This window comes from Solanum dulcamara, chromosome 8, assembly GCF_947179165.1.
Source record: "Solanum dulcamara chromosome 8, daSolDulc1.2, whole genome shotgun sequence".
NCBI lineage: Eukaryota > Viridiplantae > Streptophyta > Magnoliopsida > Solanales > Solanaceae > Solanum > Solanum dulcamara.
In genome coordinates, this window is record NC_077244.1 from 8,539,164 (window position 1) to 8,558,251 (window position 19,088).

General features: G+C 33.5%; 1 protein-coding gene and 2 pseudogenes across 1 annotated transcript; all 3 read left to right on the plus strand.

Moving 5' to 3' along the window:
• The first annotated feature begins 2,411 nt into the window (after window positions 1-2,411).
• LOC129901733 (putative late blight resistance protein homolog R1A-3) lies at window positions 2,412-7,006 on the plus strand (annotated as a pseudogene).
• Window positions 7,007-13,105: 6,099 nt separating this feature from the next.
• Window positions 13,106-13,756, plus strand: LOC129901715 (putative pentatricopeptide repeat-containing protein At1g12700, mitochondrial). Its single transcript, XM_055976970.1, has one exon. The coding sequence runs from the start codon at window positions 13,190-13,192 to the stop codon at window positions 13,721-13,723; it is 534 nt and encodes a 177-aa protein (XP_055832945.1). The 5' UTR covers window positions 13,106-13,189; the 3' UTR covers window positions 13,724-13,756.
• Window positions 13,757-13,798: 42 nt separating this feature from the next.
• Window positions 13,799-17,685, plus strand: LOC129901714 (pentatricopeptide repeat-containing protein At1g62930, chloroplastic-like; annotated as a pseudogene).
• The last annotated feature ends 1,403 nt before the right edge of the window (window positions 17,686-19,088 follow it).

Genomic DNA, 19,088 nt, shown 5'->3' on the forward strand with positions numbered 1-19,088 from the left:
TGAAGAATAGGGTGTCTTCGTATTTTGAAAAGATTAAGAAATTTTGATAATATTAATTTAGTCCTAAATTAATTTAATTAAATTTTTAAGTAACTTTGACCCAAGAATCGCTAAAAACAAAACCAACACTTAAAAGACACCTTTTCTTCAATCTTCAAATGCTACTTAGTCTATGCTATGTTAGCTTACAAAAAGTTCCACCAGCAAAAAGCAAAGTAGTTGAAGTCAAGTGGAAAGAGCCAGATTTGAGGAAGGAAAAGAATACTGGAAAGATAATTACTAGATATTCCCATGATGGGACCATCTGCCAAGAAGGAAGTTAACACATTTAGGAAGAAAAAGAAATGAGAAGAAAAGGAGTGAACAAGGATTGAAATTACAAAGGCATATTTCACTTCTCTCGGGATTTGGAACCTCTATTGAAATCAGGTTGGTATCCATTTCATCCTTTTAGATCTACTTTGTACAGTTTTATTTGAATAACGGAACCTTGAACTCCTCCAAAATAATAATAATAATAATATTTAAGAGGTATAATTAAGAGATTTTAAGAGTTGTTTTTTTAATTTTTACATATCAAATTAATTTTAAAATGAGAAAAAGTAAAAAAAAAAAAAGATAAATGTAATTGGAGGCTATAAAGAAGCGTCATAACACTTTATCTATAATTTATATTATAAATAAATATAGATATTTTCGAATATTAATTTCACAACTATGCACACATTTAATATCATAAAAAAATTGGCATCCATTATTCATAGGAACTTGTACTATTTAAATTTATTGTTTAATAATATTGACATTATTTTAAAAAATAATATACTATATGATCACATGCAAAGTATATGCATCAAAAAATACTACTCCCTATGTTCACTTTTATTTGTCAAAATATTTTCAAATTTTATTTATACTTTTATTTGTTATTTTTAATAAATCAAGAAAATATAATTTTTTTATTATACCCTTAATATATGTTTTTGAAAAATAAAATGAATAAATATGTTGGAGACTCATCAACTAATAAACATAAAATGATAAATGCATTATAAAATAATAAATGCATTGTATCACTCGTTATTTTCTTAATATACTTGTCGAGTCAAAATTTAACAAATAAATTAATATATTAAAAAACATGTCTCCAAACTGATTAGGCCATCAATCAACTATTGTCTTTTCTTATCTGAACCAGTAACAACCCACCTACGCCTCTTTATCTTTTCTCTCTCTCTCTTCTGTTCCACACATATTTTGTGCTTTTTTGGGGGGGGGGGGAGCAGCCATCTCTATATCTGCAAAATGAATATCAATTGATGAGCACCAAAACAGGTCCTTCTTGTTTTTGCTGTTGTGATTCTTGTAAAAAAAAATGTGTTTGATCAAATGCTAAAAAAAGATGTCTATAATGTGTTTGATGAAAGTCTCCACTGAACTGTCTGTTTGTGAATATTAAGTAGAAATTGAACAGATGACAGATATGATTACATTAGAAATGGCAAACATTTGTTGTTTTGTTTCTTCTTTCGTACCAAACACATCACTGTGTTCCCGTTGTCTTAGAATCAAAACACTGTGTAGAGTACGCCCAATGTCCAACAATAGTTGTCGACTTAGCACACACCTTAAGAAACAACAATGAAATGAATAATAGATTATATTATCCTTTGAATATATTAAAATTTAATGCTTTGGGAAATGTGTTAGATATTGAATAGTACATAATAACAAGTCTAAAATAGACACAAAAGAGTAAATTATCTTTTGATTTTTCAAACTAAACAAACATTGTTGCACAACTATTTTTATTATAATAGACAAGTAAAGATGGACATTGGACAGAGGGAGTATATGTGAAGATAAGAATGTATATTTTCACTTCATTGAATTATTACTTACCATGATAAGTTGTATTAGCTTGGTATTAACATCTGGTGTGGGTGAATTTTTACCGGGAGAGACGTAGGGGGTTGGAGAGAGCGGAGTGAATAGAAGGAGTAATTGTCACACAGAAGGATGGTGGAGTTCTGTTCCGGCTTGTGTTTGGTGGACTATATGGTAAAAAAGTGAGGTTTTGAAGACATAGGCAGCAATATCCAGATGAATTGTTTGTTGTTATTTCACTTTTGGTGTAAAGAGGAATTGGTAGAAGAGGTAGAATCACTGAAAAGGGAAGAAGAAGCAGAATAAATTTTGGTGGAATTGTAATTATGCATATGGTTACAAATTTAATATTGGTCCGTAAAATGTCTCTCCTACGAAAATTCATGATTATTTCTAATGTTTGGAGCCCATCCAACTATGTTTATTACAATTACTTTTTACGACTGACTATAACTACAATATTGTTTCCTGATATGAATTTTTATGTTGATAAAGGTTTTATGTACTTTTATGCATCAGGTCTTGAGAACTTGAAAGGAAAATTACAATCATGGAAAAAGGAAAATATAATGAAGGAGAAAGAGAGAAAGAGGAAGCAAAAAACTCATCGGTATGTCATACAATATATACATATTGAAGTTAATATTAACTTGCATCATTATCCAATTAATCCTATTGGATAATCATGCACTAGGATTAATTACACTATTGTTATAACATGCTAAATTACACTGTCAGCTTATATGTTCTATTTGTAACTCGTAAATAGATCTTTTCATTTTGCAGAATGAACCATTCCCTTTGTCATGATTCCATGATTCTATCTATCACGTATAGACTTTAAGGGCTTGGTGTCCTAACATTTATTCGAAGTAGAGTAATTTTGCTTGCCTAAAACACAGGGTAACATACACATTGAATTGAGATATTTTACACCATCTATTGTGTTCTGTTCCAACCCATAAAAAGCTCCACCTATGTTAGTTGCCTGCCTAGAGTAAAGTATTGAATTGTCTGTGGCTTTGAAAATTTGATATGACATCTGGTCTTATGGCAGGTATCATTTTCGGCTCTTCGCAAGGACGTTATCAATGTTCTGGATTTCATGGAGAGGTTAAAGAATGAAGAAGATCAAATAGTTGTTGACATGACCGATCAAATTGAAAATCTGAAATTTGTCCTAACATTTATTTGTACGTATGTCCAGCTTTCTTATTCCAATTTGGAGAAGTTTGAAGATACAATGACTGCTGCAAGACAAGAGGTTAAAGATCTGCTTCGATCAATTTTGGATGTTGTTGACAACAACATCGGGTGTAAATACAACATGAATCATGTTCTTCCTAGCCTCGCCAATAATATGGATGATTGTATCGGTTCATGTCAGCATTCTAAATCAAGTGCCACCATTACAGACGAGCAGTTGAACTTCCTCCTCCTGAATCTCCATCATCTATCTGAGTATTTTGCTGAAAAGGTTTATCCATATGAGTTTCTTCAGAATGTGTGTGGCAACATGAGAGATTTCCATGTGTTGATATTGCATGGTTGCATTGAGCACGAGATTGTTGAATATGTCTTACCTCAGTTTCAACCTATGGCTGAGAGAGTTGGACTTTTCCTTTGGGATGAAACAATTAGTGAAGACTCAAGTCTTCAAGCTATCTCATCTATTCTTGAAGATTTTTCCAATTGAACTGGAGGTGATGCACATATGTTTTACTAATTTGAAAACATCAACTTCAGCAGAAGTTGGACGCTTCATTAAGAAGCTCCTGGGAACCTCTCTGGACATTCTTAGGGAATATCTGATTCATCTACAAGAGAACATGGTAAATGTTATTACCACCAGCATTTCAGGGGCTCAAAACATTCACATCATGATAGAGTTCCTATTAATTATTCTTTCTGATATGCCCAAGAACTTTATTCATCATGACAAATTATTTGATCTGTTGGCTCGTGTTGGAGCACTTACCATGGAGATATCAACTCTTTTTCGTGACTTAGAAGAGAAATTAAGGAACAAAGAGGATACCGACCAAACAAATCATGCAGCTCTAGATTTGCTGGAAAATATTGAACTCCTCAAGGAAGATCTCAAACATGTTTATCTGAAATCCCCGGACTCATCTCAATGTTGCTTCCCAATGAGTGATGGACCGCTCTTCATGCATATGCTACAGAGACACTTGAATGATTTGCTAGATTCCTGTGCTTCTTCAATTACTTTGATAAAGGAAGAAATTGGGCTGGTGAAACAAGACCTAGAATTCATAAGATCCTTTTTCGTGAATGTTGAGCAAGGATTGTATAAAGATCTCTGGGCACATGTCTTAGATGTGGCATATGAGGCAAAAGATTTCATTGATTCAATTATTGTTCGAGACAATGGTCTATTACATCTTATTTTCTCACTTCCCATTACCATAAAAAAGATCAAGCTTATTAAAGAAGACATCTCCAATTTACTTGAGAAGATTCCCAAGAACAGGAGCCTCATAGTTGTAAACTCTCCCAAGAAGCCAGTTGAAAGCAAGTCACTGACAACTGGTAAAATAATTGTCGGTTTTGAGGAGGAGACAAACTGGATAATTAGAAAGCTCATCAGTGGACCGGCAAATCTAGATGTCATTTTGATCACTGCTATGCCGGGTTCAGGTAAAACTACTTTGGCGTACAAAGTATACAATAATAAATCTGTTTCTAGTCATTTCAACCTTCGTGCATGGTGCACAGTAGAGCAAGGATATGATGAGAAGAAGTTGTTGCGTAATATTTTTAATCAAGTTAGTGGCTTGGATTCAAAAGTGAGTGAGAATATTGATGTTGCTGATAAGCTACGGAAACAACTGTATGGAAAGAGGTATCTTATTGTATTAGATGATGTGTGGGATACTACTACATGGGATGAGTTGACAAGACCTTTTCCAGAAGTTGAGAAAGGAGGTAGAATTATTTTGACAACTCGAGAAAAGGAAGTGGCTTTGCATGGAAAGCTCAACACTGATCCTCTTAACCTTCGATTGCTAAGATCAGAAGAAAGTTGGGAATTGTTTGAGAAAAGAGCATTTGGAAAAGAGAGTTGCCCTGATGAACTATTGGATGTTGGAAAAGAAATAGCCCAAAATTGTAAAGGGCTTCCTTTGGTGGATGATCTGATTGCTGGAGTCGTAGCAAGGAAGGAAAAGAAAAAAACTGTGTGGCTTGAAGTTCGAAATAATTTGAGTTCCGTTATTTTGAACAGTGAAGTGGAAGTGATGAAGGTTATAGAATTAAGTTATGACCATTTACCAAATCACCTAAATCCATGCTTTCTTTACCTTGCAAGGTTTCCGAAGGATAGTCCAGTGATAATCTATGCATTGAAAGATTTTTGGCGTGCTGAAGGACTTGTGGAACAGACAGAGATGAAGAGTGTGGAAGAAGTGATGAAGGTTTATTTGGATAACTTAATTTCCAGTAGCTTGGTAATTCTTTTCAATGAGATAGGTGATCACCCGACTTGCCGACTTCATGATTTTGTGCATGACTTTTGTTTGATAAAAGCAAGAAAGGAAAAGTTGTTTGATCGGATAAGTTCAATTGCAACACCTTCTTCTTCAGATTTGATGCCACGTATAGTGACCATTGATTGTAAAAGCGAAATCTTTGGACTTAACAATTTTGTCCTGTTCGGTTCAAATAAGATAAGGCATTCTGGTAAACACCTGTATTCTTTGAGGATAATAGGAGACAAGCTGGACGATCGTTTTTCTGACATATGTCACATAAGACACTTGAGGCTTCTTAGAGTGTTATACCTGGATCCCTCTTTTATCAAGGTGAAAGATTCTTTGCTGAATGAAATATGCATGTTGAATCATTTGAGGTTCTTATGCATTGGGACAGAAGTCAAATCTCTGCCTGCGTCTTTGTCAAACCTCTGGAATCTAGAAACCCTCTTGGTGTCTAACATAGGATCAACCTTGGTACTATTACCGAGAATTTGGGATCTTATAAAGTTGCGAGTATTGTTCATGAGTTCTTGTTCTTTCTTTGATTTGAGTGCAGATGAACCAATACTGATAGCAGATGACACAAAGTTAGAGAACTTGAGACAGTTAGAGAATCTCAAGCTTTCCTATTCGAAAGACACAGAGGATATTTTCAAAAGGTTTCCCAATCTTCAAGGGCTTGCATTTCGTCTCAAGGAATCATGGGATTATTCAACAGAAGGATATTGGTTCCCAAAATTGGATTTCCTAACTGAACTAGAGGACCTCAGAGTAGTTTTTGAAAGTTCAAACACAAATGACAGTGGTCCCTCTGTAGCGGCAAATCGGGCATGGGATTTTCACTTCCCTTCGAGTTTGAAAAGTTTGTGGTTGGGTGTGTTTCCTCTGACATCCGATTCGCTATCAACAATAGCGAGACTGCCCAACCTTGAAAATTTGACCCTTAAGAACACAATCATCCAGGGGGAAGAATGGAACATGGGGGAGGAAGACACCTTTGAGAATCTCAAATTTTTGGAGTTGGATGAAGTGAATCTTGTTAAGTGGGATGTTGGAGAGGAATCCTTTCCCGTGCTTGAGAAATTAGTACTGTGGAGATGTCGTAAGCTTGAGGAGATTCCACCTAGTTTTGGTGATATTTATTCATTAAAAATTATCAGAGTTGAATATAACCGCCAAATTAAAGATTCCGCTATGATGATTAAGCAATATGTTGAAGATATGACAGGAGAAGACAAGCTTCAGGTCCATTGCCTGCTCAAGTCTTGAGCGCTCTTTCCCTTGGAAAATATGTGAGTCCTAACTTATGGTACCTAATCAGAAAGAGTTTTTGTTTGCGCGGATTTACCCAATTGAACATAGCTCTAACCCATTGTGCTATCATGCTTTTATATAATTTTGCTTTCAGTAGCCATCCTCTCTGAAAGTGAGAACACTGCTGCCTGACCAAGGAAATAAGGAGAAGATTGAAATGGTTATGAATTCCATTGAGTTAGCTCTACTTGATCGAATTGGCCGGGTGGAAATTGACACCAATGTTGAAAAATGTCTATTAGTATGTTTGATGAAAGTCTCAATTGAACTATTTGTGAATATTATGTAGAATTTGAATAACATTTTACTTCTATAAAAATTGACTATAATTTGTTTTAAAAAGCTGGAGATTTCTTTCTATTTAGTTTTTGAAGGGTACAGTTATTAAACCCTCATGATTTTTTAAAATCGATGAATTTTTCGTCTATAATGTTGCCGATGATTAAGTAAATTATAGAGTAAATGATTTGATCAACAAATATTTGATTCTTTCTTCAATTTAGAATCGATTCACATCAATTCTTCTATTTTCTATAGAAAAGTATGGATACTCATAAACTAGTTTTGAATGCAAATCAGAATTGCATGTTAATATGAGAAAATAGTCTAAAACCCTCCTAATCTATAACCGAAATTTCAACTATACACTTTAATTACGGGGGTCCTATCACCCTCCTGAATTATTTAAAATTGTAATTGTTGTTACCCTAAAATGTCATAATCAGTTATGTATCTTGTGGTGTAATACACGTCACGTCACGCCACATCAACACCACCTCAACGTCATGTCAATGCCGCATAATAAATACAATAAATTTATAATTATTTTTACTACATTTTTTTCTTTCTTTTTTTTCATTTATACCCATTACAAAACCTCCATTATAGCTGATGGCATCACCATCACCATCCCCAAATCCAACCCCCTCCTCGTCGCGATTAACCTGCCGGAAGGAGAAAGAACAATTAATTTTTTCAATGAGTGAAAGTACTCTCTAGGGCCAGAACAATCCTCTCCCAAACGACGTCGTATTGATATTTCAATTGAATTTTTCTACAGCTTCTTTCATTATTGCACAATTTACTCCATAGATTTTTGTGTCATTTCACAATCTTAATGCAATTTAATTTTTTCCTCTTCCTAATGTTGGTGAAAATAGCAAACCCAATTCAATTAATTAGAATTTCTCCATTTTGAAGATATTCATTACTTTTGGATCTTGATTTGTATTTTGTATACTCTTCATTAGTATAGCATGAATATAGGGGTTAAATGAGTTGAAGATTCTATGTGAAATTATATGGGTAGTGTTGATGGAAATTTGTGTAAGAATGAAATTATTTTTCATGTTTGTTGGAGTCCACATTTGAGAGAAGAGAATTTGTTTTTTTATATGGGTTCTTACAGAAAGAGTAATTATTATTTTTAAAATTTTAATTGAAAAATAATAACTAAGTAGATTTAAGAGTTAGGATTGATGAAGAAATTTTGTAGAGGAATGTGAAGAGTACTGGTTAGATGTGAAAATGAAGAAGATGAAGGCACGGGGTAGGTGGGTAGAGGAGGTTATTCAATGAGAAAGAGAGGTAAAAAAAAAGAGAGAGGAGATATTAATAAAAATAAAGTTTTAATATGTATTTGTAGTGTTCACTCTCTCAAAGAGATTGAAATACACTCACTTTGCCACATAAGCATTTAGGATGAAATTAATTACGATTTTAAATAGTTTAGGGGGTGATAGGACTCCCGTATTATTGGAGTGTGTAGTTGAAATTTCGGATATAGATTAGGGGGGTTTTAGATTATTTTCTCTATAAATTATAACAAGTTAAAATATTGATAGTGTAAAGGGAAAATTACACCTAATAGACCAATTGTGAAACTATTTACCCAAATTGAATCCAACCCAAACTATATGCGTGAAATAGTTAAAAATAAAAGGTATGAAAGTAATGGGTATCCAACGATAAATAGTTTCCTTTTTGGGAGGTATAATAATAATTATATATTACATTATATGTGTATATAAATTATTTTGTTAATGAATTTTATTTTCTAATAAAACAAGAAAAGTGACTAAATATAAGAAACTGGTGAAACTTTAATAACAAGGATAGACTCTCTTTATTGTGGAAGATAAGAGAGAATATTTTGATTATTGCCCATTTACACCAAAGTCAAAAAGAATAAAAGTAGAAAGAAAAAATAATTCCATCAAATCAATTATGTAAAGAAAAAAGTATTGGCATTTGATATATATAGATTAACCTGTAAAGTCTTATGAGTTAAGCTTGACTTTGAAGTCCGTCATAATTAAAAAGAACATGTTTGTTGTCAGATGTTATATCTAGGGTGAGGGTTAAAGAAGAAGTTATTAAGAGCACAAGTTAAGAGAGAGATGAACTGGGTAAAACAAATATATATTATCAATTTGATTTTTTAACTCCTCCAAATTAAATTATTTGATTTGTTGTATGAATGCGGGCTAATTACTAATAGATCTCTCAATAAAACCTCATTTTGTCTTGAGGAAATAGCTATGGTGAATCTGATTAATTAAGTCATTATGTTTATCGATATCCAACTGCTCAGAGCGGGTACGAACTCACCTGTTGATTGTGAATAATTATTTACTGAATAAAACTAGAAGAAATTAGAAAAAAGCAAATATCATCCAATCAAACATATATAACTCCTAGCTTATTAAACTCATAAGAAAACACTAATATTTATATTCACATATTCTACAAAGAATATTTAATGTATTTCCCACGAGGAGTGAATGTGAAGGACGCGTTTTTTTTATTTGCGCAATTCCATCTAGCAAACATCATTCGGACTTGTTCAAGAAAATCGAACATCGGCAATTCTCTTGCTGCTATCAATGTCGAATTAATGGACTTTGCAATATTTGACATCATCATCCAACTCCAATGAACTGGTGCATACAACCTTGACCACTTCTCATATCCAGTCAACTCCAAATACCTCTTCACTTTAATATCAACTTGTTCAACCTTATTCATTAGCCTATCAAATTCATTATGTTTATATGCCTTCGACATAGTGTAGATGAAAACCTCACTCAATTTCTCATTTGACTTACTAAAATTCTTGCATACGTTAGCACACAAGGTTTATGTACAGGCGTAACATTGCGTATTATCGTATATTCTAGAAACAACCTATATAATGCTTTCATGTCTGTTAAATACCCCACACATATTCTCTCTCTTTCTCCATACACCTCTTTGAATTATTCGAAAAACCACGTCCAAGCAACATCATTTTTGGAATCTATCCTGTTACATATAAACAAATCTTGTTATAAATATAAAACATTATCACACAGGTATTCATTTATTACAAATACCTGCTTAATCTAAAGTGTCGGCTGAAACGAAAGCTTTGGTGTATGTTGATTTTAGGTGGCTAGCGTCTACAACAACAATTGGCCTACAAGAATCAAATACCTTTATAAAAAAATGCAATGATAAAAAACAAATACAAAATTCATTTGTAGATGTTTTCTTTATTCGATTATGTGAGCCAAGGTATGTTTTATTCGATGTATATAAGTAGGGTTGTACAGGGCAAATCGATAAAACACACCAAATCGACAAATCGAACCAAACCAGAAGAAACCCGACTAGTGGTTTGGTGTTTGAAAAAAAACCCGACTATTATAGGGTTGGGTTGGTTTTAACTAAAAAAAGTCAAATCGAACCCAAACCGACCCGATTATAAATATACTACTTTTAAATTATGTGTTACATAAAAATATTTATTAAAATGTAATTTATAAAAAAAATTAAAAAAAAATCACAATTTTTGTTTTCTTTCTTATATTTAGATTTGGACTTGAGAAGCTCATCTAAATAATATACAAAAAACTCATCTTATAAAGTTATATTATAAAGTTAAAACTTCAAACAATGTTCTGTCTCTATCTTATATGTTGATATTTTATTCTATAACTCTTTTTAAGAAGCACTGCTCTGTGCTTTTTATTAGATACTATGAAAAATCCGAGAAACCCGAAAAAATCCGAAAAACCCAAAAAAACCGAGAAAAATTGATATCGAAAAACTCGACTTTTATTGGTTTGGTTTGATTTATAGATTTAATAACCCGACATAAATAATTTAGTTTAATTTGTAAAAAATCCGAACCAACCCAATTCATGTACACCCCTATTAATACAAGTATCCGGACAATTTTTAGTACAAGGCAGCTGGTTGCCCCATTATGGAGTCCGATGCCTTTTCTTTTGTTCCTCATGCCAGCATATAGTTAACATCAACACCCAAATCTAATTTCATGTGGATTATGATATCATTCAGTGTGTACTTCCTCTTATGATTTCTCAATTTAGATGCGATAATGCTTCCAATAAATCCACTTGTTGCATGGATATGTGAATACACCCCATTTTTCAAAGGTCATGTATGCTCAGAGTTGAAAACTCTAATTCTGAGCATTTTCGACTTATTTATACTTGACATTTTCATTAACCATTTGCATTCTTCAGAATGGCATACAAATGTATATTTGGAAATACAATTACATCTAATTTTTTTATTCTGGCATACAAGTGTATAACTACAATCAATAATAAATAAATTAAATTTGAAACAATGAAAACGTCAATTTACCTAATAGAGTTTGACTTCTCCACCAAGAACTTAAACCTATTCTCAATTGAATACTTTTCCATCACAACCTTCAAAGTCGACTTGTCCACATATACTTGATTCACCATTACTTATTTATGATCTCTGCTAGTAATGATAAAATCATTCGCTCCACCAGATACATCGATTGGATTATCTCTGAATGATGCAACCAAAGATAATGTATCACTTGTGTCATTTAACCCATGATTATATTCAGGCTGCATCACATCACCTTCAATGGAGGTTTCCCTATTTCTGAGTAAACTATATCACTGTTGAATGTACTCACATACAAGGGATATACTCCAAATTCAGTGTTCATCTTTTTTAACTGAACATATACCCGTATATCCTTGTTGTTGCGTATTTTCATAGGCCTATCATTACTTTCAACTTTGTATTCGAGTTTGATACACTTTATAGTTAGATCAATATTCAAAAACCACAAATTAAATTAACCAAATCAGAATACGAAGCATGTTCCTCATGACCACAAATTAGATTAACCAAATAGAATATGAAGCATATTCCTTCAAGAATACTCCACCAATATTATATTTAATGTAGCAATTTTCTTCGTTCTATTTTTCAGAACGCTTGATCAACACAGTTATGCTTACATGGAGTTCGCCTATTAAAAATCAGAACAAGCAAGATAATTTCACCTCAAAAAATATATTATTGAATACCTTTAGAACGATTGAATAAGAACAATGAAGATGCTAGAAGAATAGAATCATCCCAATATTTTTTTTTGTTAATTTTTTGGATTCCTATTGAATATGGTAAATAGTAGTTGTTAATTTAATAATGGGAAGTTGAGAATTTTAGGGACGTAAATATAGGGTTGTCCGTTATAGTAACAAATTTTACCTTAGTTAGTGTATTATAATACTTGTATTAATGTATAAATTAAAAAAATTATACACACATATAACGATTTATAGATATAGACTGTAGTAATTTTTAGTAAATAACATATTTATAGGTATTCAAATTCAATAACCCTATAATTATTGCTATTTATGCAAGTTTTTCTAAATTTTACTTACCATTTATTTATCCCAACTTATACAAATTATGAAAAATAGTTGTTCAACTATATTATTTACCAAAAAAATAACTAGACACAACCATTTTCTTATTCGTCGTCCTCCCTCTTCCTCCTCCTCCTTCTCTTTCCTCTTGCTCCCCTCTTCTTCTTCTTCTTCTTGCTCCCTTCTCCTCCTCCTCCTCATCCCCATTCATCTTCTTCATTGCTTTCCTTTTAAAAAAAAAATTAACGTACCGCAAACGTAAATCGTTTCGGGTGAATTATATATCAAAATACTTAAAATGGGGAGAGAATTTCATATCTAAAATTTGGGACTATTCAAAGGTAATTTTGAGTTTATCTGGATTGAATAACCACAGTATACTTTATGTTTATTTAAGTTATGTTTGGTCTTTTGAGTGTATGATAATGTATTTCAGTGTATATTCGATATATACTTTCTATGACTTTTTGTTATTTTACATGTAAATAAATTAAATATTAATGTATAATATTCATAAATATTATTAAAAATCCATGTTTCGGAATGCTCTCAACAACAAAATATTGTTGAACAAAAAAAACCTCAAAATTATTGAAGGAGAAGTATAAAATTTGTTGAATCTCCAAATGAAAAAAAAAAAAAAAGAAACTGTAACTTTAGATATAGTGTGCACAAGTACCAAACGTATGGTTAGATGGTTGTCACTTTAATTATTCACAGTATAGAGAGTCGCGTAAGAGACAAATTAATTGTGTAAAATTAGGGTAATTGGTGAAGATGAATAGAATTTCTCTGCGCTCTGGTATTCCCTTTATCTCTTTCTTTTCTGATTCTTCAATTACACTCACAAGTTACAGTAATAAATCCATTTCAGTAAAGGGGAATTTTGAGTGTTTAGATGATGCTGTTAGTGTCTTCCATCAAATGGTTACAATGAAGCATTATTCTGCTGCCGTTTCTCTTTTTCGAGAAATGTGGAAATTGGGTATCCCAATTAATGGAGTCATCTTGAATATCGTGGTTAACAGCTATTGCCTGATGCATCGTGTTGATTGTGGGTTTTCGGTGTTACCCATTTACTTGAAGAATGGCATTCCGTTTAATACCATCACCTTTAACACCCTATTAAGAGGAATCTTTGCTGAAAATAAGATCAAAGATGCTGTTGAATTGTTCAAAAAATTGGTGAGAGAGAATATTTGTGAACCTGATGAAGTTACATATGGAACCGTAATGAATGGGCTCTGCAAAAGGGGGCATACTCAGAAAACTTTAAGTTTACTGCAGTTAATGGAACAGGGGAACACTTAGCCCAACATATTTAACTACAACATCATCATAGATGCCCTTTGCAGAGATGGGAACTCAGATGCTGCTATCAACATCATGAACGAGATGAAGCAGAAAGGTATTCCTCCAGACATAGTCACCTATAATTCATTGATTGATGCTTTGTGTAAGCTTGGTCAGTGGGAAAAGGGTAAGACTTTGTTCTCTGAGATGGCCGTGAACCTTAATATTTATCCAAATGTGTGCACCTTCAACATAGTGATAGATGGACTATGCAAAGAAGGAAAAGTCGAAGATGCCGAGGAAGTAATGAAACACATGGTGGGAAAAGGTGTAGAGCCCGATAGATTCACGTACAATGCGATAATGAATGGATATTGTTTGCGTGGTCAACTGGGTAGAGCAAGGAGACTTTTGTTATCATGATAGATAAGAACATTGAGCCTAGCATTATTAGCTATAGCATACTAATAAATGGATATTGTAAGAAAAAGAAAGTGGGTGAGGCAATGCAATTGTTTCGTGAAATTTCTCAAAAAGGATCAAAGTCTAATATTGTTACCTACACTACTATCTTGCAAGGTCTGCTTGAAGTTGGAAGAATTGGCGATGCAGAAAATATTTATGCCGAGATGCTATCTACGGGCCCCACACCTGATAAATACACACATAGCACTTTGCTCAATGGTTATTTTAAGTATGGACTTGTTGAAGAAGCTATGTCGTTCTTCAATAAGTTGGAAAGAGAGATAGAATATACTAGCATTGAAGTTTACAATGTTGTCATTGATGGATTGTGCAAAAATGGTAAACTTGACAAAGCTCGTGTGATTTTTGAGAAGCTTTCTTTAATTGGAATGCTTCCGAATGTGAGAACATACACTATAATGATAAATGGATTTAGTTTTGAAGGGTTTTTGGATGAAGCTAAAGATATGCTTAGAAAAATGGAGGACAACGGTCGTACGCCAAACAATGTTACATACAATGTTTTTGTGCGAGGATATCTAAGGTGCAGTAAAATTAATGAAATGGCATCTTTTATGAAGGAAATGGTTAGAAAGGGCTTCACATGTGATGCAAATACAACTGAGTTACTGGTAGACATTATAAAGGAGAATCCTTCTGTCCTTGACATGATACCTGAGTTTCCGTCTGAATATAAGAAGTGAATATTTCTTTCTCTTGCTTTATTTGGCTTTACTTTCACAATGCGAAGTGGCATCCATGCAATTACGGAAGCTAAAAAAATGGCAATTAGAACATCGCTTGAGCTTTCCTGGCAGGCTTAAGGCTTACCGAGGAGGTACATCACTTTTGATATTTCAATTCTTTTTCCACTTTTGAGTGATAATGTGAGTTCCCTTATGTGTACACATTGTAAGTCGAGGAATATCATATTTTGTTCTATATAGTTGCCTTCATGTATTATTATTTTCCGTCTTTTTGTGAATCAATAACAACTGCACGTAACTTGAAATGTTTTGGGAACAATCTGTTTTTTTCTTTTTGAAACTAGTACTGTTGAATTCCTCAGCATTAAGGGTCGGACTGCTGACCACCTCCAAAAAGTATTACAAAAGAGGGGAACAATCTTATTCAAAACTTGATAGGATATACTATAGATGAACGGTCAATACAATGTTCTAGTTATTTTAGAATATATAATTTGTGAAGGTTTATATATGATCCAAGAGCACCCGATACTTTATTGGGAATATAGAGTTTCATAGAACAATAAATTGTCAAATATAAGTTCATTGGGCCTTTGACTAATCGTCACCATAATTTAGAAAGGGTTGTGCTCCATATCGCCATTTCCAACTAACTTAGAGGATGGAGGTAGCGGATTTCTTTTGAAGACGTAGAAATCTGTTTGCAATTCTCTACTGTATGTAGTTTTGGATTATCAATTGTAACTTTTTAGTGTAATTTCAGCATGTTATATTATATCCAGATTTTGTGGAAAAACAGTTATGTCTCTTATTTTATGCTTCAGTGCTGTGTTATACTGCTGGTAACTTTACTTTAATTAGTGAAGTAATTAGTGAGATTGACACAATAGAAGGGAAGTTTGCGCTATGCTCTGTACTCACTGCAAGGTATACTTTGTGATATTGGGATGTTTTTTCATTTCTTCCACTATTATTACTATGTAAGTTGAAGAAGACATACTTTACACTTTCGTATCTAAAAACATTCTGATTTTTCCTGTGTTTACCGTCGACGTTAAATAACTAATATTTTCAATCATCTCATTTTCACTTGTGCTAACCTTATTTTGAAGTTTAGAGTATTACTGGGTTCGTTGATTCTACCTAACTTGTGTTTATCTATTAGGATGCTTTGTTTCCTCTTTTCTCAAATTTATTTGCCAACGATGATAAGGAATAAGTATCAGGTATGATAAATTTTGTGGTGAACTGAATTATATGTGGACTAACAGGATGATTTCAAATAGGCAATTCTGACATTCTTGTTCTTTTATTTTTAGGGATTAATATCGAGATTTCCTCAATCCCTTCGAGTGTTTTGCTACTATCTCCAAATAACTTTGACGAAATTGTGTTAGATGAGACAGGATATCTTGGTTGAATTCTATGCTCCATGGTACTTTAAATTTTTTCACAGCAAGTCATTCACTTGATCCTGGAATTGATCAGTAAGTTTTATTTAGCTGGTCCTGGTTTATCACCTAAGCTGTAATTTCTTATCCCAAAAAGAAGAAGTGCTAAATGTGCAATTCATCGGAATAGAGTGTGATACATACCTTTTTTTGCATCTCTAATTTATGTATTACCTTTTGAAACTGTTGTTTGCAAACAAACTTGTTCATGTAGCAGCAACTCAGTTTGCGTCTTGTTATTTTCACACTTGTGAGTAGGCTGCAAACTGTTCAAACTAGAAAATCAATAGTTGGCTTAATAATATACTGCAAATGAATGGAAAAACTTGTACAGTGCATATATAATGGTGCGGAAATTGATGGTTCATTATGTCCCCCATAACCCAACACAAGGGAATATGATTTGTGTGATCATATTAAGCATCAATTGCGCAGAAGACATGTCATGTCATTTATCTTATGGACTGCTGGGTCCTTTGTGATATGAAGTTCATATCTGAAGCTTTCAATGCTTAATCTCTTTTGTGTCTTTGAGGTTGAAAAACTAATTATCTGTTGAACTTAGGATTTTGTTAGTACTTTCTTTTTGTTTATTTTCTACAGGAAGAGGGATCGTTCTTTTATTTCAAACCCCTACTTTTTTAGTATGCTAGTTTTTAGTATTTGCCTAAAGAAGTACATTGCTTATTACCAAATGGCATAAGAACAATGATTACTTGATTGTGCATCTTCTTGATCAACCATGAAAATGAATGATCATCTAGTTTGATTGTTGGCTATGCCTTCTTCATTTTTTGTTTTACATTGTCTTCTTATGACTTGCTGCATTTAATTCTTCAAGGGGGTTTATCGATTCACAAGTACAAAAGCACTAACAAGGATGATATCTGCAAACAGCAGAAATCCTGTGAGAATGGAATCAGATATCCACCAGACTTTGGTGATTCGAACTGTAATGCAGCCAGCTGCTGCAGGATATATCTGCTGCCTAATGCCTTATATGAAACCACATCAGCTCAGTCGTATACCTTGTCTTTACATTCTTAAGATTGAATCTGTATCTCATTCTTAGGATATCGTTCAATACGTTCCTAAATTACTGGCTGATTTCTGCTAGTTAATTCTTACAACCATTTATTTACTTTATAAGGAAGTGACTCCAATTCAACTCTTTAAGAGGATGCTCATCCTCTTACTGGTTCAGTGGTCAATTCAGAAGTTGAAGCTTGGCTATTTTGTATGTATTGTCCCCTTTCCCTGAGTATTTATACTCCTTTCCCAATCTCGTCTCTGTATTCGAAACAGGTTGAACACAAACTCTAGTATGAACTTCTTCTTCTTCTACGAGATGTGTGGTTATTTGACATGATTTTTCAGGTTTTTATCTTGAATGGGTGACGATTGTCAATGTATCTTCTTCTACCTAGTGGTATGAAATTCCTACCACATCATCAGTTCAATGGTGGAGGCACATAGTGTCACGCCTCGAGAGGGTACTCTAGACGTGACCGGCACTCGAGGACCATTGTTGGTCCCCAAGCGAACCACTTGATCCATTCACACATCCATTCAATATCAATCAACCAGCGGAAAGTTTAAAATAAAGAAATAATTTGGCGGGCAATCCAAATCAACGATCTAACTCAAGAAAGAAAGGCCATGAGCCAATAAATCAAACTCCGATCTTTGTCATTAAAATAGTTTGACAAGAATAATTCAAAGAAAGAAAATACTCAATCGACCCATCACTATCTAGTCTATGAAGCCTCTATCACTACTATCTAATTGATGCTAATGACATGTTCATGGCTACCTCAAATCAAAATGAAAAGGGCTAACTCGACGCGAGAATATCATAAGCGGTGTCCTCTGAATGTAGGGGAGGACTCACCAACACGCTGAGTGTGTATAGATCCTCAATGGTGCTCCTATTGACGATCTCTTAGACTTGTCTCTGCATCATGAAACGATGCAGGTCCAAATGGACGTTAGTACATGGAATGTACGAGTATGTAATATGGCAGAATGAAACATACCTCAAGGAAGAATAACGTTGGTTCAAATATCTCAATTCAGAAAGATAAGAGAGACTCAATCAAAGTGTCATAAGTCTAAAGTAAGGATACAGTTTTAGACAAAGACCAATCATATACCATACAAACCATTCCAATCATGTATAATACAGTTCAATCAAATCATTTACAATTCGATCCCATCCAATCACATACCGCTCTATTCAACCTAATCCAATCATACACCATCCAATCACATATCACCTACTCCAATCCAATCATATATCATCCAATCCAATTCAATCATATACAATCAATTCAACAAACAACTCAACAATCAAGTCATAGGACGCAACTCAATAAATATGCAAATTTGAACTTAGTAATGTGACATAATCCAACTCAATTATCAACAAGCTCAATCAAACCAATCAAATCATGCACAATCCACTCAATTTGGGAGTTTCTCTAACTGACAACAATCCCACCACCTATAATTAGGTGATGCACAACGAGCCACGTCGTTGCCACGTCCATTCATACTTGCTAGGGTATGAGCGAATCAACCAATCATGGATCCGTCAATCAATCAAGTCCTATCATTTCAGGACAATGAAATAGGGAAATATCCAACACGATACAATCCATTCCTACGTTGGCGGCGTAGTTTATGGGATTTGAGTATGGACTATACTCTTACCCAATTCGGTGTTCAATACTCCTCCCAAGACTCAATATACACATATCT